At 44.7% G+C, this 23,538-nt stretch overlaps 1 protein-coding gene across 3 annotated transcripts in view; it reads right to left on the reverse strand.

The window, feature by feature from the left end:
• The window catches only part of STK39 (serine/threonine kinase 39), a 268,447-nt gene that overhangs the window by 212,254 nt on the left and 32,655 nt on the right, over window positions 1-23,538 (reverse strand). The window contains exons 1-2 of one of the 3 annotated variants that reach the window (XM_036995950.2): window positions 22,650-22,671; window positions 4,398-4,510 (exon numbers count right to left, since the gene is read on the reverse strand). In XM_036995950.2, the coding sequence (XP_036851845.1) occupies window positions 4,398-4,510; window positions 22,650-22,656 (120 nt within the window). In that variant the 5' untranslated portion in view covers window positions 22,657-22,671. Of the gene's footprint in view, window positions 1-4,397; window positions 4,511-4,850; window positions 4,870-22,649; window positions 22,672-23,538 lie in introns of those variants that run through there. The other 2 variants (XM_073241605.1, XM_036995948.2) reach the window with 2 other exon arrangements.

Here is a 23,538-nt window from a genome sequence, read left to right on the forward strand (position 1 = left end):
TCACTTAAATAGGCTTTTTTCTTTAAGAATTAAGTGGTTTGCCAGCCGCAGGACCTTGATTTCTCCTACTCATATAGCACTCCTGCCGCTAAGAATTAAACGAAGTTTTGGTGGCATCGATTGACGTATGTGTAGGTACAAGGAAATGCTACTCAGTTTTCTGTGACTGGACGCTAAAGACAGGCTGAAAATATGAGAAGCTTGAGTCCAGAGAACAAACTTGAGAAGGATAGAGTTAAAGTCTAAAAATCAGCAAGTCAAGGAAGGTAATGAATGATAATGTTCATTGGTCCCTCAGTAAAAATAAAGGAGAGTCCCCTGAAGGTTGGAACAAGTGGATTTCAGGATAAATGCAAGGAAGGACTATGTTGCATTTATGAAAAACCAGCGTCACCTGGTGACAGAGACTGAAAAAAACAGAGATGGCTTCAGAAAATTGTAGATTAATGCTTCACTCACGTAATAGGTTTTAAAGGAAGCCAAGTATGCCCTAGAGGAGCATCCGTAACCCCTGAGGCTGATCACAGCCCAGAGAACCAAGCTCTTTCAAGAAACCTCAAGGCTGTCTTCCGACTGAATATGCTAGTCTACATGTCAACGGGTCAGACCCATTTAGCAAGCCTTAAACTCCTACTAGAAAGCAAGAGCTCCCTCAATGGAATACACATTAGTGAATCTATCAATCTGCTAAACCATTTCTAGGCAAATAGAGGGAAAAGGTGAAGAAACATATCCCTTGCTCAAAAATCTCACCAACCCAATACAAAAATGAAGAAACTCATTTACCAATCCCCAGTATCCCCAAATACAGGGACCTTTGTTTTCCCACCACCTAGCTCAGTGCCTAGCATCTGGTTAGGGTTTAGTAATTATACAGTTAACAAGTTATGTTCTAAGACTACCGATAACTCCTAGAGAGTGTTAAGCTAATTATAATTAGTCATTTACAACCACTGTGGGATTAACAAAGGTGGGGTTAACAAATATGGGAATAACACATTTCGGAAATTATCAAAGCATCTAGGCTGGGATGGTCAGGAATATGGAACAAATCAGCAACACCCCACAGCTCCTGGAAAATCACCCACCGAGATCATCTTGCCTAGAGAGATTAGGACATAGTTAAAACTCTAAGTCCAAAACATGTATGAAAATTTAAAAAAATGCATAGGTAAATAATTAGCTTAGATTAACTAAATGCTATTCATGTGATGCCAAGGAAAACATTTATTCTAGCATGTTCTAATCTAATTGCTATTGAAATAAAATAAAATGAATTTTAGTAAACAAATGCCTTTGTCCTCCTCCAAAATTCATCCTGTTTTGGGGCCTAAGCTCGGTGTAGAAACTTGTTACGGATATTCCGAATACATTAATAAATGTCTATTAGATCTGGAACCAAATTATCTTTGAGGAATATTATAGCACTCATTTCAAAAGTATAAATTTGGTTTACCAACTATTTAGCATCAGTGATCGTGTCCAACATTTCCTGTCCTCCCTTCGTTCCCACAGAAGCTGGCACTGTAATTATCACTTTGGCTTCAGAAGTCATTGGCCGCTTGAATACTTCTTCAGCCAAACCTGGCACAAACTCTGTGACCACAGGAAAAGCCACTGAAAGCCCCCACCACAGAAAGAAGCAGAATCCAGGCCAGTCCAAAACTGTTCTGCGCCATCACACCCAGCCTGTTTACATCCCATGGTACTACGGGAGTCAGGACAAGTGGGTGGGGACCGGGAAGAGAGGAGCAGGGGGACAATACAGTTCCAGCAGGCGAGGCAGCTGTCCCCACAGCCAGCATAGTTGACAACTGTGACTTCTATGACATAACACTTTCACAAGCTAAGGATGCCAGTGGCCGTTGTTCTTACAAGAACAACGGTTCCCAGTGAACACGTGGCTGAGCGTGTGGAACGATGCAGAGCGCTGGCTGTAATACAAAACACACACACATGGAATTAAAGGATTATTAGGATACCGGATGTCCAAACCCTGCCAAATGTGAACCCAGAGAGAGAATAAAAGTGCAAGCCACAGCCGTGTTAGAAATCGAAAGGATTACAGCAGCTTGGCCCCACACTGTCGCATACGTCAATAGCTAGGCCACCAAGAGTAGGCAGCAGTAGGCAGCTTATGCTGTAAATTCCATTTCTTTTTGTTTGCAAACGACCCGGGACATCCTCAAGAACAAGAGCCATTCCCCCATCTCTGGAAATACCAAGATATCAAAAGGCCGAAGACTCAAGATTAGGGAAAGATCAAAGCAATAAATCAATGTGCCTTTTTAAATGAAAACAGATAATTATGCATATATGCCACATTAGCAGAACATGGGCAATTAGCAGGGAAAGGAATGAGAGAAAGAAATAAGTTCGCTGCTAATAAGAAAATTCATAAACCCTAAAACCTAGTGTCAATGGAGCCGAACACAAAGTCATACAAGTACCAGTCCTTACACTGACAGTTCTGCCTAAATCCGGAATACCTCCAAGTGATACTGCCAAGGCTCCTCGTCCCAGACAAACAGAGGAAACGGTCTGGAATGAGGGTCTGCCTGTGGTCTCCCTTAGGACCCTTACATAAGCTAGTGACCATTACAGGCAGCTGACTGCTGATAAAAAGCCAGCAGAGGGAAAACATGATGGAGGCTTTGGGTCACTAAGGGCTTGGCAGAGGCCAGAGACCACAGTACCGGTCCAGAAGGCTGGTTCCCGAACAGTCACATACGCATGCACACAAGCTGCATACAGATCCTTATAAATATTCTGCTGATACTGAAAAGACCTCCAACAGAGCACCACAGCCAAATACAATTATCATGGGCAAATTCATGAGCACTATTTCCAAACAGGACAGAAGTTTAAATGTATACTCCACATTTTTAAAAAAATTAATGCATACGTAGTATAGCCATGGCATTTGAGGACTCCTCAGGGGATCTTAGCCATCTTCCAATTCAACTCTCTGTTTAAACAGTACAGAGCTCTTAGGCAACCTGACTCAAGTCAGAAAAGTCAATGGCAGGGGCAGGACCTGACTGCCCACAGCTTAACACCTTTTCCCCTCAGGGAAAGTGCCCTTGAAAACTGCTTGGATGATAAAGACACCGTTTTACTGGTCACCGTGACTGCACGCAACAGAAATATACAGACATAATTTCAGTAAGAGCAAAACACAGCTGAAATTCTGAAGAGGGCAAAAGCCTTAAATGCATGCAAGAAAAACACATTTTTAATTGGCATTAAATTGTGGGAGCCTGTGCTTTAACCTGAGTCTTAGCTGGCAATCCGTTCCTTTAATCCCAGTGAAACCTATGACTTGCGCAGCCTAATTTAAAATGTAAGACCAAACAGATCTGAAAAGTACAGTTTTACCCTTGTACTTACTTTATACTATAGTGTACTGTAATCAAGCCTGAAAGAAAAGCTATATTCTGCATAAAGACAAAAAGCTCTTGTTAATGACATTCCATTCTCAGTGTAGAATATAACAAAGGCCGCTTCATCTGGAGCCAACTGTCATCACACTTTGTAGCTTGTATGGAGCGACTGGACTAATATTTGTGCTGGGATTAGTGAAGGGGTAACCAATCAGTTAACTCCTCCACTGCAGTTTTCTATTATCCTCAATAAATGGCCAAAAGAAAAAAAAAGAAAATTGGCAGGCAGCATGACAGCTCTATTTATGAGATTAAACTCTCAAACCCTTCACAATTTGCTGGGCAACTAATAACTATTTGCCGAGCTGTTCACTGAATAATGAGTCAGTGAAGCCAAGAGAGAATGTCCTATGAACCTACCAATGGTGCTCTAACCATATCCACACTGACAAGCCCCGATTATTTATGTAATGTACTTATTTAGAATAAGAAGTACAAGTTGTCTTGTATGAAAATCAACTCCCCTTATTAGCCAAATGCAAACAACCTAACAGTATCAAGGAAACTGAAATTTGTAGGTGATTTTGTAATTTATGACAAGTCAGAAGGATCAGCAAATTGTTTGGGGGGGGGTAATTCCTTTTTGTGTCACGATTCTAGACCAAGGGCCAGACGCTCTCCATCCAACTCCATGCGCAGTGTGACATACCTTAGGGCATCTAACTGTATCTGTTCCCTCATTGCATAAAAGGGAGTGTCAAGACTGAGACCTTCCTTCCCAGGGGCTTATGAGGACTGAGCAAAGCTGCTACACTGTGCAACACATGCACCAGGTACAGTACAATTAATCAGGGGAAGAAGCAGAGGCGTGGCTGCTTCCCAAGGAAAATAGGTGTCAAAATTGGAGACAATACCAGGTGGCCTCTGCTTTCCCTCCTGCTTTTCCCACCCATCTCCACCAACCCAGAAGCTCAGGAAAGCAACCAGAAGGTGACCCCCTTCGCTTTTACTTACTAATAGTTCATCCATACTGGTCTGGCATTTTTCCAAGTTGATCCGCTTTATCGCTACACGCTCTTGCCTGGGTTTGCACAGCGCAGCCTGGACCACTGCCGTAGCTCCACTGCCTGAAATCAAATGAAAGCGACATGAGCTAGCAAATGGCACCCTGGCCAGTTACTATTTGTGACCTCCTTCACAGATAAATATGTAATTTTTGAAAGTCTTCTACTCAAGATTATTCAAAACATTGCCATTTGTTAAGCCCCAAAGTAATTATCTAGAGGAAAATGGAAAAACTGGACTTTATTTGGGAGGATGCAAAGACAGTATCTTGTGCTCCAAAGGCTAATAATCCAGGAAGGTGACCCACACCACCAGAGCCATTGAAAAACAGCGTGTTTATGGCCGCCCAGAGCGAAGGCTGAGAGGGACGGGTCTGAGGTCACGGGCGCACAAGACACGTACATTGTCAGTGTGCAGAGGACCTCTCTCCTCCTGTGTTTTCTAACTTCAGTGCCCATAAAATATCTCAAGCACTTCTTCCGCTTCAGCCCAAAGGAAACCACTCCAGCCCGAGCTCCTTCAGGGCTTCCAAGAGACGCTGCAACAACATATCTGCCGTGAGCACTCTTTGAGCTTATTTTTTGTGAGCTTGCTCTACAATTAGAAGAACAGGAATCAATCCTCCATATGCGGGCTGATGTCAAGGATGCCAAGAAAATGATGCAAATGTGTCATTACAAAAGCTCTCAGCATTCATATGATTTTCCTGTTTCTAAGGTTTCGTGATCATTAGCTAATGCACTCAAACTCCTAGGAGATGGAGTCATGTCATTATCCATATTTTATAAGAGCAAAATGTAGACGTGTAATGATTTGTGGCAGAGAACAAAGAGCTCCTAATCGGATTTATATTCCGTAGGGGCAAAAAGACCTCCAGGTTAAAGCATCTCGGTTCTGCAAAGAATACGAAAAATCTCATTCTGATCACATAAACCCTCTATCCCCGGCAGGACTGCCGAGAGAAACAGCCCGTCCCCGGGACTGTGCAAAGGGGGTCGGGTGTCACCAGCTAGCTCTCTCCTTAAAATTTTCCTTCAGGTACTACTTCTCAAATGAGTCATTAAACATCATCAAAATGGGGGAGAGGGCACCTTTTGATTATAAGGAAGAGAGAGTATTAGCTTTCCTTATATACATGATGGAAAGGTGTCACATTTCTAGTGTAAACCGCGGCCTTCCCACCCCGAGGAAGGGCCCATATGGGTGTGTCTGGAGCTGAGGTTCTGCCCTTTCCTCTACCTCCTGGTCTCATCAGTAGCGGGGCCTCATGACCTGGTGACCTGAGCAGGTCACCCTCATGATGACCCCAACCCGGAGCCCCAACTTGAAGCCTCCCATTCCAAGAAGTCCAACCTGCATTTCCTGGAGAAGAAAATGCACCCACACTGTGCAGCAGGCATTTCACTCCTGTAATTCTCATCACAAGCTTGTATGCTTCTTGTCATCAGCCTCATGTTATATACGTGAGAAAACTGAGCCCTGGGACGCCTGCCCACTCGGTTACGTGCCTGAGCCGGGATCTGAGTCAGGCCTGCCAGACACCCAGCTCCACGCCTTCTTCAACTCCCTACAAGCCAGAGCACCCTCTTCCCTTCCTCGCTGGCTTTGGCCTCACTAGAAAAATATTTTCTCCTACATGGTTGAAAAGAGAAATAACCTCAAGGGAAGGCTTTAGTGAGCCTGCTCTAAGAGTTCAGTGCAAGGAGAGAGTGCCATGGCCGGAGGTGGTCCGTCGTCTCATTGCCTCCTCCATCAGCTACTCCACGTCTTCCCTGGCCCTGAGGAGCACAGCACGTGGGGTTCAGTCCAGAATGCTCCAGGCATCAGAGCCGAACACTGCCAGGGCCCTATTGAGGGAACAGTGCATTTTCCAGCCAATGAGTCCAGAAGAGGTGACCATCCCTGAAGGGAGCCACAGAGAAAGTGGTGTAGCTGGTTAGCACCAGGCCTGGCACCTAGCAGAGAAATCTGCTGCTGATGGGACACCTGCTATAAATCGCCCCCAGTCTGACCCCTCCATCCTTAATCCACATCCCAGAACCTTCTCAAGTCAGAGGAACTGAAAAATAAGGAAGATGAAGACAAATTCCCAGAAAGAATAAAACAAGTGCATTTAATATGGGCGACCACCCATGGTCAGCGAAGTTCCCGACTACAGAAGACAGATCCACAGACAGGTGGAAGACGGATGCACAAACAAGACACCTAAAAGATGGGGGGTGGGGGGTGGAGAAAGCCTTTTATGCTTCACTCTGCTTACCAGGAAGATTCAGATGGTTTAAGAGGAGGAACAGGAGGACTAAGCTGGAAAACTAAGTCTGTAAGATGTGAAATGACATGAGTAATCTAAGAGTCTAAAACAGAAGAACCCAGAGAACTCAGTAACAGCTATGAATTCATATTCTATAGCTCAACTTCTCACTAATAATGTACTTTGATATCTAGCCTTAAAAAAACAATTTTAGAAAACCTTTATTGATGGACAGTGACTATAATGGGGTATGTGGTGGGGACTTGATAATGGGGGGAGTCTAGTAATCATATAATGTTGCTCATGTAACTGTACATGAATGATACCAAAATAAAAAATTAAAAAATAAAAATTTTAAAAATCTTTATCCATCCAGATGGTTGGAGTTCACATCTTAGTCCTGCCACATACTAAACTGCTTATCCTCAGATGACTGGCTAAACTTCTCCATGCCTCAATTTCTTCATCTGTAAGATGGGCATAACAGCATTGAGCTCACAGGGTGGCTGTGAGGATCAAATGAATTAATACAAGGAAAGCCCCTGGAACTGTGCATACTGCATAGGAAACACTAATTAATCTTAGCTGGTATTACTCAGGGAAATCCCTCCAGGTCAATGGATGTATCCTGCCAGTTTGTTTTAATGCTATATGATATTTCACGATGTTGATATGCTATAAGCTATTCAGCCCTTCTATTGATGAGATTCTCTTTATTTCCAGCTTCCCACCCGCCAGTGCAGTGTAGAATTAAACATCTGGCATTTTAAAAAACATGTATTAGTCCATAAGAATTTTTCTTTATGCTAAAGATACGACGTGGTCAATTGTCCAGTAACCCCTCCCCATAAATGTAGGGATTTTGAAAACAAAAAGCATTCCACTAGCCTCTGACATTAATGGTGCCCAGTGGAAGGACATTCCATCATCACATCCTACTTAAATGCGGAGCACCAAGCCAAAACTTTACCAAGCGCTTGCCCGTCTGTTAGCGTTCCCCTTGATCATGCCTCCCTGGTCCTTCCTCCGCAAGCAGAGTCCAGAGATGCATCAGGCCTTGCTTCTGGATGTGCGGGCGGGAGGTGCGTAAATAAACAAAAGAAAGGGCTTTGGTCCAACTGATGATTACTTCCAGTTCTCTCTTTACTCGCCTTACTCCAGGTACTCGAGTTCTATCAGGTACCCAGCCTCCAAGCCCATGAAACCAGTCAGGTCACGTAAGGGCCAGAAGCTGGCAGCGGGCGAATGGGCGCACACCTGCACTCTGCTAGGGCACAGAGGCATTCTCCTTTGCCCCGTCGCTATGGGAGATCGCTGCCCTAGCACGACAAGACTGATTTTTACAGAAAAACGGAAAATTCAGAATTGCGTCTAAGATTTCCTAATATCATAAGATTTGCAAGTAACTTTTTTAAAAACAAAAGCATTGTGTGTCACATAAAAGCTTGCCTCAGGCTGTATTTTGATAAATTGGGTTCAAAGGTGTATCCTTCCTTACCTGATGGTCCGAATTTTTAATTATTGATTAGATTACATATATGTGAAGTTGCTATTCTACTATTTCAAAAATATGTGAATGTACCTAGGATCCAGGCATATATCGTTGTCCACCTCATCCTCCCATTTCACACAAAGAGATAACTGGTTATAGAGTTATTCTCCTGTCATTTGGTGCATCCCATGTGAAAGGCAGAGCATGGTAAACTCTCAAGTCAAACACAAGGAGCAGAAACAGGGACACGGGTATTCTGAGCAATGTGCTGCACAGACCCCTTTACAAAGCAGGCACCACCACTGGTCCGTCTGCATGAATGGTACACAGACAATGTTCACACAGGGCCGGGCACAGCAAGGCCATGTTTCTCAAGGAAGCTACAAACCTATGACCCTCCTGAGTGGCCTGGTCTGTGTGACAGCCAAGATGGCTGACTTACGTCCTGCTTCCAACAAAAGGGCCAGTTAGAGCCACCTTCTGGGATTGTTGAAGCAGATTTACAGCCTACTGAAAAATACAGACAGACCACTGAGGTAGAGAAATAGCTACTCAGTGAATGAACTTACATTTCACCACTGACCTGGGTAAATTGCCTCACTGGGAACACCTGGCTTGTGAAAATCTTTAGAGATCACAGGTCTCACCAAAGAAAAGCAGCCACTGCACGTAAGACAGCAAGAACCATCTGATAATACCTCCAGCAAACAAAAACAGCCCGGGGACCTGATCGGAGAGACAGAGGCAGCCAGTGTGCAGTATCACATCGGCATGAATATAAAGAAGCTCGCCTTGGACCCCAAGCTACATCCAAAGCAACAGCCACCACAAGAACATTTAAAAACAGCCCTACAACTACACTTACTAAACTCAGAAGGCATGTGGACTGGAATTACCTAACGTAAAGAAAATCAATAATGAAGTTATGAGGGGCTACTGGTAAATCCTAGGCACCTGGCTGAAGTAGGATTTGTTAAATAACACTCTAATTTCCATCTAATTCAATGTCATTGCTATTGGGATTGACTCCTAGATTTTCTTTTTTTTCTTAGTGACATAAAGGAGATTTTAAAAATGTAATCACTCTACGAATATGATTCCTGTCAGCTAAACCAAAAACTTAACAATTAGCCTGAAGAACACGCTCAATTCAATGTTAGCCCCCCTAGAAGCTGAAACTGTGTTTGAGGATTCTAGGCCTAGTGTGGACACTGACCAATGCAAAACCTGTAGAAAACATAATCTGTGATCGTGCATTTATTTTTTCAGAAAAAGACCATCGTATTTTGATGTGGGCTGGTTGACAACCTGGCCTCAGGCATTGGCTATGAATCCCCTGAGGTGCTGTTTGCAGAGTTGGTCACCTCCTCTCCTCTCCAAGTGCTCAGCAGGGCCTCGTGGTAGCGCTCACACACTTACAGAGCAGCTTCCCTCCACTTACTCACAGAATCAGCCCTTCCACGGAGACCCCCATCTGGCACCCAGGAGGCATTCTAAGTGTCCTAAGGATGAGGAACTCTCACTGCCAACTCCTCCCCAGGGAAGCCACCTGGAGACCACGGAAGTGCAACTGTGTTCGAAGCTGGGTCTGCACCAAGAACACGAGGTGAGCTATGCAACTTAGAAGCAAGAAGAGCAATTTTACTCAGCATGTTATCTCTGGGCTGCTCACTGCATGTACTTTAAGCAGGTAGCTGGATGTGGCTGTTCACTTCAAGGAAGGAGCCCTGGGAAGCTATCTGCCCCAAGGCATTTCTGATTTGCAAAACATCTGTTCCAATTCTGGAGTCAAGTGTCACAGGAAAGCTCTTACTAAAGAGCAGTGTTCCATCAGATTGGAGCGGGAACCTCAGTTTTTAAAAATAGAATCCCCTGGCCACAGCTCAGCATGCTGGAGCAACACAGATAGCGTAGGGCCTTTGATGATTCCACTTGAGTATAAAGAGGTGATAGAAAATGCCTAACAATGTGGAGAGGTGATGGACAGGAGCCATCAGCAGTCCTCTAAATCCATCTCAGGAAACACTGCATCAGGCCCTGGCCTACAGGAGGGACACGTTCCTACAGAGCAAATCTGATTTCCATATTCAACTAAAGGTCACACTGAAGTCCTTGCCCCCTGCAAACTCAAAGCCCCGTGACCTGGCAGGACTGAAAAACTTCCTGTTCTGCTCAGAGGGGGTAGTACAACTCCTCCCAGCAAAACCCACTCCTTTCACTGATTAAATCAACCAAAGAGAAGCCAACATTCCACAAAGGAATGTCCATTGCTATTCACCCAGATAAACAGATACACCCACTGGCAAAGGCCAAAAGACACAAGAGTCCTCTTCATAACACAGTAGTGCTCTCACACAGGATGGTGGCGGCCTCCAATTCCTTACTGTTCCAACCTGAAGCCACCTGGAAATGGGAAGGCCTCTAAATGCACAAGAGCCAGTATCTACTTCAAGGGTCAGTCCCATTCGCCCAGTCTCAGATACATGCAGGCTGCCTTTGGACAAACAAGCAAAAGGTAACCCTCTAAATGGACACACACCTGGGGCTTCAAGGCCGGCCAAGTGGGAAATGCACACTGGGGGAAATGCTCCTTTCTCCCTGCTCAGGCATCAGAGCCTGTAGGGCTGACCATGGGCTGCATGCAGCCTCCAGGGGGAATGTACGACTTCGGCTGCCTTTAATCAAAGATTAGTATATCCACAGCCCCCCACCGCAGACCTAAGGAACAGCCCCATGAGAAGGCCCCAGATTTGGGCAGATTTTCTCAAAGCCTCTGAGACAGGTTAATTATATCAGAAACATCTAAGATGTCCATTTAAAAAGCAGATTCTTGAGCCCATGTCTAGCCTGTGAATCAGAATTATGACAGCTGGAGGCCTGGAATCTGCATTTTTCATAAGCTTTTCCAGTGATTCCCCTATACCCTTAAATTTGAAACCCAGAGATTCTGGTAGCAGCTTCCCCATCCCCTCCTCTGCCAGGGCAATAAGAGGCCAGTTCAGATGATGGAAACCACATAAGGTATTTCAACAGACAGTATTTAATATACAGAAATGGTTCAACAGTGTTAGCGAACTGAAAGGATTGAGCCATAGGGAGTAGCTGCAGGAAGCTGCTCCCACCTGCAGGGCCAGGGGAGTCAAAGGGAAGAGGCAGGCGGCTCAGACTCCCCCAGTGTGGGTGAGGAGACCCACCAGCCCTCTGAGTAGATGCTGGCATCTCAGGGCCTCAGTGAGGGTCCACGTGGGCCTGGGACTCACACTTCTGAGGACCGACTAGGGATGGATTCTCTGAGGAGCACTGGGAGACTGATTCCAGCATGTGGAGAGAAGCTGGAGACCAGAACCGACGGCGGCTAAGAGAGTGAGACCCTCCCTGGAACGAAGCCGGCAGCCGCAGCAAGCCAGCAGGGTGAAGCCTGGCCCTTCTCCCTCCTCCAGCATCCCCAGGAGCAGAGCGCGACAGGGAACAGCAGGCAAAGGTGGGACGTGGTTTGCCGAGCCCCAGGCAGTACACAAGCCGGTCTAGAAGGGTCTATCTAGCGCCTGGGGACAGTCGCTTAATAAGGAGGCGCTGAGGGAGCAGGCCGTCCGTCAGCTCCAGCGAGAGGTGGGCACTTACCCCAAGCTCCGCCTAGCAAAGGCCAGCCTTTAAACATTCTCATTTCACTCTGCTTTTGAATACAGTTCCTAAAATGGCCCTTCTGAATAGCTAACACTCCCCAAATGTTCACTCTGCACCTCCAAACCCAGCCCAGGCCCATTCTACTTCCTCTCGGTCGTGTAGTAGTTGAGTGGGGGTCTGCGGCCAGGCAGCCCTCCCAGCTGTGGGGCCTTGGGCAAGCCGCCTGGGTACCTGTCCCCTAAGTTTCCTCAGTTACAAAAAGGGAATTGTGGCACCTCACAGTCGGCTGTAAATGTTAAATAATACACACAAATGTAGTAATAAATAACCATGTCTGACATATAAACATTTCATTATGTTTTGACTGTTATTAAAATTATCAACACTGGACTATCCCAGACAACTCTATGGAACTAGAACTAGGTGTAAGAGATTTTAAAAAAACTGCCTTTCTGTCCCCCTTCCCTGGGGCCCTCCCCTCCCACGGAGCCCCAGTTGCTAGCTTCCTGCTAACTCCACCTCTCCCAGCCCTGCTCCTGGCAGCCAGCACTCACAGTCGACTAATTATTATACCACAATCATTGAGTATACAGAAAACTGTGCAGGGAAATAATTCATTGTTCGAGATCCATTTCCCCAGTGATTAAATATCCTTGGCTAGCACATCCACAAAGCAGGAAGTGACTAGAAGATCTCTCCTCGCTCAAGTTCAGAGAGAAGAAGTCCACTGTATTAACGTCGGCCCACCTCTGCCTACCTCCCCATCTGATTTTGATTTCCCCTGGGTAGAGGTGCTCCCTCTCGGGGTCACACCCAGAAGCAGGGTGATGGTGCTGCGATACGAAAGGACACAGAAGAGGCATTGGGCCAAAAGGAGCACTTGCTCTAAGGAGGCAACCACGCAGCGGGAGGGGAAAGAGCGTGTCCACCGCGCCAGCGGCCCCAGAGCACCCGAGAGCTGTGAGTGTCCGCCTCCTCCAGCCCCACCCGGCTGGGTCCTCGAGGCCCAAGCACCTGCAAGACCCCAAGGTGCCACAGGCGGGAGTCCCCCAGGACATCAGGAGAACTCCCTCCTGCGTGGGCTTGGGGCTGGGGGCCAAAGGGTTAGGACAAGGCACGAACTGGAAATGTGTATCCTGGGAAAGTGTAGACACTGAATTAGTAGGTCTGGGGTGGGGTCTGAGACTCTCTACGTGCCCAGGTGATGATGCAGTTGGCCCATGGGCCACATGCTTTGAACTGCGAGGGCACAGGGGTGCTGCCTGACTCAGACCACCCACCGAGGGTCCAGGGACGTGCCTCCTAACCAACCCGAGGAGTAGAAAGTTTAGAAACCTCCTGACCAGCCTCCTAGCCCCCAGTGCTGGCACGCAGGGAAGCATAAGCCACGGGAAAGCAGGTGCCTGGGGACTCCCAGAAACAACAGGGGTGTGCCTCCCTAAGGAACCACTTTTAGGGATTTTATGTCTATTTAGCTCTTCAAAAATGAAGATTCAGCGCTCCTCCCCCTAACATGGAAGTTTATTATTTGATTTTTCAGGTACTTTTCAGAAATTTGCCACAAATCAAAGATGAGGACAACTCTACTTTCTTGCCTCAGCAGGCAAAATGTAATTCAACTTCAAAATTCTTTCCTGAATTATTGGTTGAAATTAAGTCAGGCTTCAATTATCTGGAAATTTCTTTTATTAATCTACAAAACATGATCCCACAAAGATTATGGGCAACAAAGGACACATAATAAACAAAGGTGAACAGTCAGATCACTGTAAATACTTTGATTCAACATATATTGGGTCCCCAGTCACACTCACATTAAACAATTAAACTTTACAGTAGCATTACTGTGTCTAAATTCAATATACACAGATCACATGGTTTGACAGTCCAAGAAAAAAAGATTATTACAAATAGTCTTTTTTTTTTTAATTGAAACTACTTTCTTACAGCATGAGGCCCAGGTCCCCAGATCTATGACCGTATCTAACTGGAAGAGGACACACATGCTATGAAGAGCTGCTTAGGATGACAGTGTTGCCATTCGGCTTCTCACTCATTTATCACTTTTTTTTAGTATCTAGGCTGATTAGACTGACACGTACTTGCTATCAATCTCTTAAGAGATCAACTTCTTTATCTCCTTTCTGTTTCACTTAGTTGACAAATGATTGGAAGTATTTAGTTTTATATATTTGCTGTCAAATTTCTGGTTGACTAATATTTCTACCTTGACCTCTAAGCTCTCAGAGGCAGTTACTTACACTCTGGACTTGCCTGGCTCACTGCCAAGAGGACACCCCTGTACATAATTCAATAAAAGCCTGTTGGTGATAATGGCCAGGCCCTCAGGTCTAGGCTCTGGGCTGCGGGCTAGTAGGTACAGTGTGTGAATGAAAATCCTGAAGAAGCCCAAGTTCCAGATTCAGTCTCCTCATCGGTCAGCTTGACTTTGTTACTGTAGCCCATCCAATCCCAGTAAGGAGAACAAAATGGACAGACAGATGTAACACCGGCGCCACCATTCATGGAGATGCGGTGGGGAGGACAACCAAATGCACAGGATCCACTTTGTGTAATGATTGTAAGAGTGGCTCCAACCCACAAAGAGTAACAGCATCTTGGCACTGGAAGATACTTCAGTATACAGCTCACACAGTCATATAAGGGTAGAGACGAGGTACTTTTTATTCATTCAAAAGATTTCATTGAGCTTCTAGAATATGCCAGGAACTAAAGTACTGGGAAAGAGGCAGAGAGCAACAGGTACCTGCCCTCCTGGAGTTGACATTTTAATGGGTAAGGAGGCCTAGGTTTTTAAAAAATCACAAATAATACCATTTCATGATAAGGTTATAAACAAAAATAAGTGGATATAGTATTGATCTGTGGGGAAAGCACTTGAGCTTTGGTGGTCAGGGATGCCTCTCCGAGGTGGTGACATCTGGGCTGATGAGAAGAGCTGCCTGCAAAGATCTGTGGGCAGGGCATTTCAAGAAATGATGAGGTAGCACATGTAAAGGGCCTGAGGCAGGGATGAGTTTGGGGAGCTCAAGGGACAGAAATAAGGGCAGTATAGTTAGAACTTCATGCCTACGAGGGCGTGTGAAAAAAGATGTGGCCAGAGGTAGGTAGGGGACTGGATCCATGTAGAGAGCCCTGGAGACCAAAACAAGTGCTCAGGAGAGTTTTGAAAAGAAGGATGGCGTGATCTGGCTCACGCTGCACAAAGCTCACTCGGGCCATGCTGTGGAAGTGAGGCTGTTTCGGGGACATGAGCAGAGGGAGCAAGATGGGTTAGGGAGCTGCCCCAGATGTGCAGGCACAAATTAACAATGGCCAGCGCTAGCATGACTAAAGAGGAGAAAACTGATTGGGTTTTGGGACATATTTGGAGGCAGAGCTGCAGAATTTGCTGGTTGACTGAAAGTTAATTATGGAAGAAAACACTTAGGCACTAAAGCTGAATCGCCTCTACTCTACTTATCATTGCACTTTATAATGAATAGGCTTGATTCTCTCTTCACCTTCTGCCTTCCCAAAAGTCTGCCACCAGAGCTGGTCCAGCCACCAGAATATATTCTCCTTGCTCCAGATGATAAATGAAAATGCCGGGGCTGCCACGCATTGTTCAATCACCCTCCAACATCAAGAACACGAAAGGATGAGAATACAGAGGAAGAAGATGTAAAAACCAAGCTGCTGCCGTCTCCCATTTACTGGGAAGAGGCAAGCAAGAGAGGGGGATGTGTTTCCACACAGTCAAGAGATATTTCAGAGAAAAAAAGAACTTCTGAGTCACCTCTTACAAGGGAATGTCTGAGTGTACTGCTGCCTATGAAGAAACATTTTACAAAATCAAAAGAAGAAATACAAATATTTAGCATTTGTAGGTACTTTTTTTCTATCCTATGCTTTTTCTTTCAGATGCTCAAAGAAGTATCTAGTCCACTGAAAGCTTTTTCCTCCCTTCCTTAAAATTAAAACACACTAAAGAACGAAAAAGAGTATCATAATAAATGTCCCATTACCCACATACGACTGTTTTCATGGTTGTATATTACATTCTATCCCTTATTCATAAGCACACCCTCATACACTTACATATACTCAAATACATATCACAATAATTAGGGCTCCATATTCTGCTATTTGCATTGTGAATTAGATCATAAACGTTTTCCATGTTTCTAAAATATGTTTACAATTATATTAGTTCTAACACAACATCCCAACGTGTTACTGAATCATAACCTATCATCTTTAATCCTGAGATGGGGCACTTGATTCCTCCTTTCTCTCAGTTTTGTATAATAATTTCAAAGGAATAACCCACCATTGGCAAATAAAAGCTAAAACAGTGCCAAATGCATATGCTTCAAGGACACTGTAAAGTCACTGTACTTGGTAACTCATTAAATTGCTTATAAAATCATTTATTTGTCAATGATTTGCCAAACCAAGTGAGTAAAAAAGAAATACATCAATCTCAATCGGGGATTATTTACCTAGGATACTAGAATAACTCACAAAGCACAACAGGCAATCAGCTAAAGATGCACCAGAGAGTGTGGCGGGTTTTTTTTTGAATGAATGAATGAATGGAATAGGGACTTAAGAGGGGAAATCAAGTTCTCGCTGCATGGTAATTTCATCAAAGTCTCAGCCTTCATTCAGTGCCTAAGGACTAGAGGTAAGAGTCCTCACTGCACAAGACAACTCTGTAAATCTTTGAGTATCATTCTATATTAAAATAGTTTGCTGTATTTAAAAATGTACAAGTAACTTAGGAATTGTGTGTGTATATGTATGTATATATATATATATACATACATATACACACAATCATACAGACATTATAGAGGGAGAATATTATACCATATTCTAAAGGTTCCTTTAAGGCATCAACCTCCTTAATGCATGTCTAAAAAAGTGTCATATGCTCATGCAATTGCGTTTCCCAGCTGTCCTCCACATTCTTACTATGGCATTATATTTTAGGCAAAGCTAAAAGTAGCAGAGGGTCACGGGCGAGCTTCAGAGGCTTTAGCCTCACAAAGTGCTTGAAAGAAAAATCCCATATCCCCTGATACCCTGAAACTTAAGGGGTTTTCTATGTAGCAGACATGAGGCTGATACCACTGAAGTTCATTCTCAGCTTTAGGAGGAGCCCAGCAGCAGCCTGTCTGTGAAGACTCTTCGCCAGCCTTGAAGACCAGAACGTCACCCTTTTCCATGTTTCCTATTCACCGTCCTTACGTTTTGAGTCCAACCATTCAGAAGAAATGTCTGAAGGAGAAAAAGCAAGGCTATCTGCAGACCAGATCCCACCAAGGGAGAACCTGAACTGCAACCTGGAAAACTGAAGACATGGCTCAGCTTTGCAAACCATGTCGTCTTTCAAAGTCACTGGTGGAGAAGCACCCACCACTTTAAAGAATTCTGCGACAGACTCCCTTTGTGAAAGAAAATGGTAACCCTGTACTTCAACATTATGTGCGTGCAGACTTTCACGTCCTGTGCCAGGGCTTATGCTGAACAAAGACTCTAAAAAGGACATCCAAATTCTTTGGACAACTGGTATTCAGCCATATCAAATATTGCTTGAAATAATTAAGCTGTCAGCAGGGCCTTGGAAATGTTTGGGCTCTGAGAGTATCTGGATGTCATATTATGTTTCACGATAGTATCTGACCTGCATTTCAATTCCTCACATTCTCCAGCAAGAACCAAAATGACCAAATAAGGCCAACAAAATAATGTTCTTTTTTCCATTCACCTTCCTATCTCTCTTGATCATTAAAGGAACATGTTTACGGGCTTTTTCACCTAGGTATCAAAAACTACATATCACAATATTTAAGAAGTGGGAAAGGCTATGACTGATCAGGAAAAAAAAATTCATGGAAATATCAAAGGCAACGCCATCAGTCTTTGACATCAGCAGACTTCAAAGCTACAAGATGCCAGCGCACCCAACTATCCTCTTACCCAGCTCTCAGCTCTCAAACAAATATAGCTAAAGGATACCGCAAGCCAAAACTGGAATTTTAAAAAAACTATATTCAGTTAAGCAAATTCTTTCTCATTTTTCACCATCATTTAACCATTAAACATTTACCTTTTATTTCTATACCAATGTATAAAGAATTCTATGTCCTCTCCTTGGTGTTATTACATGAAATCCACAGAAATGTCTACCTGCCACAGGCTCAGGGACCCAACATTTTCAGGCAGAACAATTTTCCAGTCACTCAGGCAGACTGACACCTGAGTAACAAACATATGTGAGAGTGAAAAACACCAATCCTGAAGATCCTGACTGGTTTATACACTTTTCATGTTCACATTCACCCCCACAGCTTCAAACTCACTAGATTCAACGGACAGGACTTTAAGGGAGTTCTTGGTCAGGGAAAATGACCAACAAAGAGTTAAAACTTCAAAGGCACATCTTACACAGTTTATATTTTCCAACTACACTCTCCAGTTGACCTTTAATTTCTCCCTCACATTTTCATTTATTAAATAAATGATGGAAATTCCTTCCGAGATTTTCTCTTTAAATATTTTGAATTCACAGCCCACATTGCGGGGGGGGGGGGGGGGGGGGCAAACCCTGCCTGGCACAGAGACACTATGCTTGAGGGCAAAGTGTGGGTAAAACAAATCCGACAGGGGGAGGTCGGCAAAGCACGTGCAGACCCAGCACCGTGGCACAGGGGAAGCACGGACATATATCTCTGCACAAGCCTGGGATGTTAATTTTGTCCTTATGTCAGGAAATCACATTCATTTCGGGAGTTGGCAAGATGTGGTCATCGTAAGCCCCCACTCCGTGAGCCAGTCTCCCACCCCACAAACCTGGACTGTTAAAGGAAATTCTTTAAAATACTAATGAACTCAGTATTCTTGACTGCCAGGCACAGTACAATGAAATAAGAGAAGCTAGACATGATAATTTACAAGTGGATGGAATATGGTCATTTTCATCCCGTTCCTAAAGGACTTGGGAGAAATCACTTTGGAGCTGGGAGAAATCCTGTCCATGTTTCACTTTTTTTCCCCCTCAAAACCTTCCAAAACCCCCACTGAGAATAAACACCACCTCCGTCCAACCTGCTCCTTCCCCACCCCAAATCACAATCCCATCAGCCAATGAACAAGGAGATTGTCCCAGCCTGGCTTCCTGAACTGGTTCCCAAAAGACTTCGGACTCTCGAGTCAAAATAATGCTCAAGGAGACTATCCAATAAAAAGAAATCTCTAGTTGTCATTAAAAGCAAGGACAAAGAACACTTTTGTCTTGCTTGAAAACAATTCTAAAAGATCATTCTCTGTCAACGGCCCCAAGAGAAACAGAACACAACCAGCCGTAGAGGAGGCTTCCTGGGAGGCTGAGGCCCCCCATTCTGTGCCCACCGGCAGCCCGTGAAACCAGGATTTCTCCAGGCATTTCCTGTGGACCCCCTGCCTCAGAACCACGTGGGTTACCATGAAAAAGACAAACGCCAAGACTCTGCCAAACTTCCCAAGTAGAGTCTCTGGGGGTGTAGCCTGAGGACCTACCTACTTCTTTAACAAGCCACCTGGGAACTCTTCTGCAGAATTTAAGTTTGAAAACCGCCATCAAACTCAAAACTGCCTCTGCAATTTTCCCAAAGGTTCGACTCTCTTCTCCAGCAGAAATCATGGACACAGTTAAATAAACCACCAAGTCCCTGATAACAAGTGCTAATGACCACTAGCACCGACATAGTCCCATTCACTTTATTCTCCAACAAACCTACTAAGTATCTCATCCCCATTTTATGCCTGAGGAAACTGAGGCCCACAGTCAAACATTTCGTAAATGGCAGAGTTAAGATTTGTATCCAGCTCTCCGGGATATGGATAACGTCTCCCTCCACGTGCCTCCCTAATAAGTGGGAGAACTAACTGCTTTCTTGGTCTCCTACCATCACTTACATTGTTGTAAATGTAATGCCCCCCATTCCACTCCAAAGATAACCAGTCCCATCACTGCAGCTGTGGCCCCACTGCCAGGATGCTGCCTCTGGATCGAATCCCTACAAATTAAGACATAACACATGAAAAATCTGGAAAACTTCTCGAGAAATTAAGAAGAGAAAGAGAGAGAGAAAAGAGGCTATAAAACAATAAATTTTATAAGTTAACTGCGATCAGCTTGGGAGAGCATGATCACACGCAAAAGGCGGTGAGCGCACATTTCCATCACAGCCTCAGAGCGACTGACCGGAAGCCTGCGGGACTCAGGTTAGCTGTGCGGAGGAACCTTCCAAACCTTCCGATAAGGAACAGTGTGAAAATGTCATGGAGGTTTATGTAACATCACTGACGGCAAGATTTTTGAAAAAGCACCTTCATACCTAGGGTGTGGTTTCTCAGCCTCGCCACTACTGACATTTTGGGCCAGATAATTCTCTACCCATTAGAGGCCAGTAGAATTCCCTCACACCTCTCCAGTTATGGCAGCCAAACATGTCTCTAGACAATGACAAATGTCCCAGAGGGTGAGGGGAGAGGTCGTCAGAATGTCCCCACTGGAGGACCACAGTTCTGCACGTTAGAAAGGGCTCTGCCTGCTGAGGGCAAAGGAAGGTATCGGGTGGAGGAGGAAACGTGGGTCCCTTCCAAGTATCCAGGTCCTGGCCAACCCTGTCACTGAGAACTGAAACGGCCTGAGGGAAAAGTCAAGGAACCTGGATAACCCAGAAACTGGACTATCTGCCTGAGAGGGCCAAGGACCAACTGCCCTCAGGAAAACAACAGAAAGGAAGAAATGGAGACAAAAGACAGGAAGAGGAACCACTTTGCCTTATGAGATCTGGTTACGTAAAGTCAGGGCTCCACACACCTCAGTTCCCAGGAAGGTGTTTTAGCCAAGGCTGAGTCTATGAAAAGAGAAAAGGTCAGAGCAGTCGCCAGGGTCAAAGTCGATACTTTTCATCGTTTTAAATGGTGCTGACGTGACCCCGAGATTGAACATCTTGGGATGTGAAACGTGGGTAAAGATAAAGGGCCTGCTCTCTGTAAGGCCTGAAGCCACTTGAAAACACAAGAGGTTATAAGGTTTGGAGAGCCCATGCATGTTCTGGAAATGCTTGTGGAAGGTCCCACGTGCTCACAGAGCAGGACTATAGGGATTCTAGAGGGTTTAACAGGGACAGATTACTTGCACATCAACATTTATTAAGTGCCTAAACACACAAGGTGCTATGAGGGGACCTGTACACAAAGGCCACCAGGCCTGGTCCTGCCCCTTGGGATACACAGCTTAAGGCAACTTTAAAGGCGGGCACTGGAGAGATACAAGCAGGAGGAGCTTTCTGTGCCCACCAAGTTTGTCCCTCGCTGGCACCGAACATGCCACTATCATCACCAAAACAGAAGAAAGAGCCTGTCACTCAGACAGGAAAGGCAGGTAAACTGGCAGAAAATCCGTCCACAGCAGAAACAAGAATGAAGTTACAGAGTGGAGCGCCAGTGCATCCATCTCCTGCCCAGCGAACCTGAGACAGAAGGAAGTGGGGGAAGCTCTATCCCAGGTCCCCAGGGCGCCTGGAGAGGCCGCCCCTCCTGGAGGCTGTGGAAACCACGCTCAGGTGCTTTTCCATCAACAAGCCCACCCACGTTCACTACCTACCCAGTACTGGGGCCTCTAACAGCACTGAGAACATGAGAGAGAATTATTAGCCCCTCAAGGGCTTTTCTTGTCCCTGTGCTGAGTCTAAATTAGGCATAAAAGCAGGTGAGCGAGAAGGTCATTCTCCCTGGGTCTTTGTTTGCCACTTCCGATGCTAATGCTGCGCATTCCGCTCCAAGGCAGTTTAAATCCCTGGATGTTCCTTCTCACTCCACCTGGCAGCATCCTCTTGGCAAGTTTTCCAGGCTTTCTTTGTGTATTCTCAGAGAAGACAAATTCCTCTGAATACTGGTGTAAACCAAACACAATTATGAAGGGACAGGAGCTCGGTTAAAAATAATAGGCCACACTGGCTTGTACTGTGAAATGCAGGGAAAAGCAGTAAGATGGACTGGTGAATGGTCAAAGGGGATGGACAGATGGGAAAGTAATAAAGCAACAGAACATAAACGGCAGAACACAGGTGATGGACATATGGGTATTCAGTCAATTTCTTCCAACTTTGCTGCATGTTTGAAAATTTTTCCTAAGAAAATGCTGAAGGCAATTTTTAAATAACTCTGCAGCAGGTATCTTAGAATATGCCCACAAGGGGAAAAGTAATAGAAATAACAGTTATAAAACATGATCTATATTATAGTCCCAATTTTGTGAATATATAGCAAATACCAAGATACTGTTTTCTCTTTTGGAAATGGAATTATGGGTGACTTTTATTTTCTTCATTGTGCTTTTCCACATTTTCCAGTTTTTCTTCAGTGAGCATATATTGTTTTGCAATTTATAAATTCACTTTGTAATATTAAAGTTTAGAAAAAGACAATCTCTGAAGCCAAATCTAAATTACTCAATATTGAAAATCATATGGACTATAGTTTAAGTTTTATTACAGTGGGTTTTCTATATAGAAAACCTCAACTCCCTTGGCAGATTTGAAAAGCAACTCAGTAGAAGATAATCCTACAAGCCCTATGCTTGACAATCAAGGCAAGAAAATGAGGAAATGTATTTTAGCAGGTAGTTCCTTTTAGGTAGATTTTCAAGTCAAAGCCCCTGTTTGTGTAATTCTACCAGCCCCATAACATCCATCTGGTTACCCAGCACACAGTACGATCCCTGACAGCAGTGTCTTTAGGGGGTCCTCCTTAGGGTCTCCAGAAGGGAACATACCTGGCATGCCTACCCAGGCCTCTCTGTCCAGTGCATACAGCAAACACCTATTTCCTGGAACAAGCTCAAAAATACACCTGAAGAGACAAAAGTGTTGTGGTACAAAGAGATTGAGACTTTGTGCAAATTTGTGCAAATCACATGACCCCTAACTGTAAAATGAGAGTACTTGTCTCAACATACCAAGTTCCTTTGTATTTTTTAACACTTTTTAGTATTATAGATTTATGAGACAGAAACCCAACATTCCACTCCATTCTAGAAGAGAATAAAGGAATGAAAAAAACAGAGGTTTTCTCTAGGATATCTTTGAGGATCCAGGGTTCAAAAATGGTGATCAATCCAAGGTAGGTAAGGAGGGCAGAGAGAACTCAGACCCATCCCTGAGCTTCCTGGGGCCAGGCAGGAAGACCAATGATGCCTCTCCCAGAGGACGGAGATGGGCTCCACTCGCACAAACCGGGTCCACAAAAGGAACGTAACTCCCATAAACCCACTCATGTTATGAGATTCCCACTTCCAGAGACTCATGCAATACCCATCTTCTGCCTTACCAGGTTCAATTTCCCAGTCAGACAGCCGCGGGCCTTGCAAGCAGCTGAGTTCCGAGAAATGAAAGCCACTGCTCAGCTCTGTAAATGACCAAGGTCGCACTCAGTCCTCTGCGTACTCATGAACTGCTACTTTGTGATTGTGGCAATCTTTCCTGCCTTTTGCACTACTTTCATTACTTCTTTAATTTTCCTTTTTTGTTGTTGCATTAAAGTCTCAATTACATAAACAAAGAATCGTGTACATACTCTAGAGAAATAACTGAGCACTATTTGAAAAGTAGTTACATCTTCCCACTTAGGAGAAATCACCCAAATAAGTGAGCTATTTTATAAAT

Source organism: Manis javanica, chromosome 7 (assembly GCF_040802235.1).
Source record: "Manis javanica isolate MJ-LG chromosome 7, MJ_LKY, whole genome shotgun sequence".
NCBI lineage: Eukaryota > Metazoa > Chordata > Mammalia > Pholidota > Manidae > Manis > Manis javanica.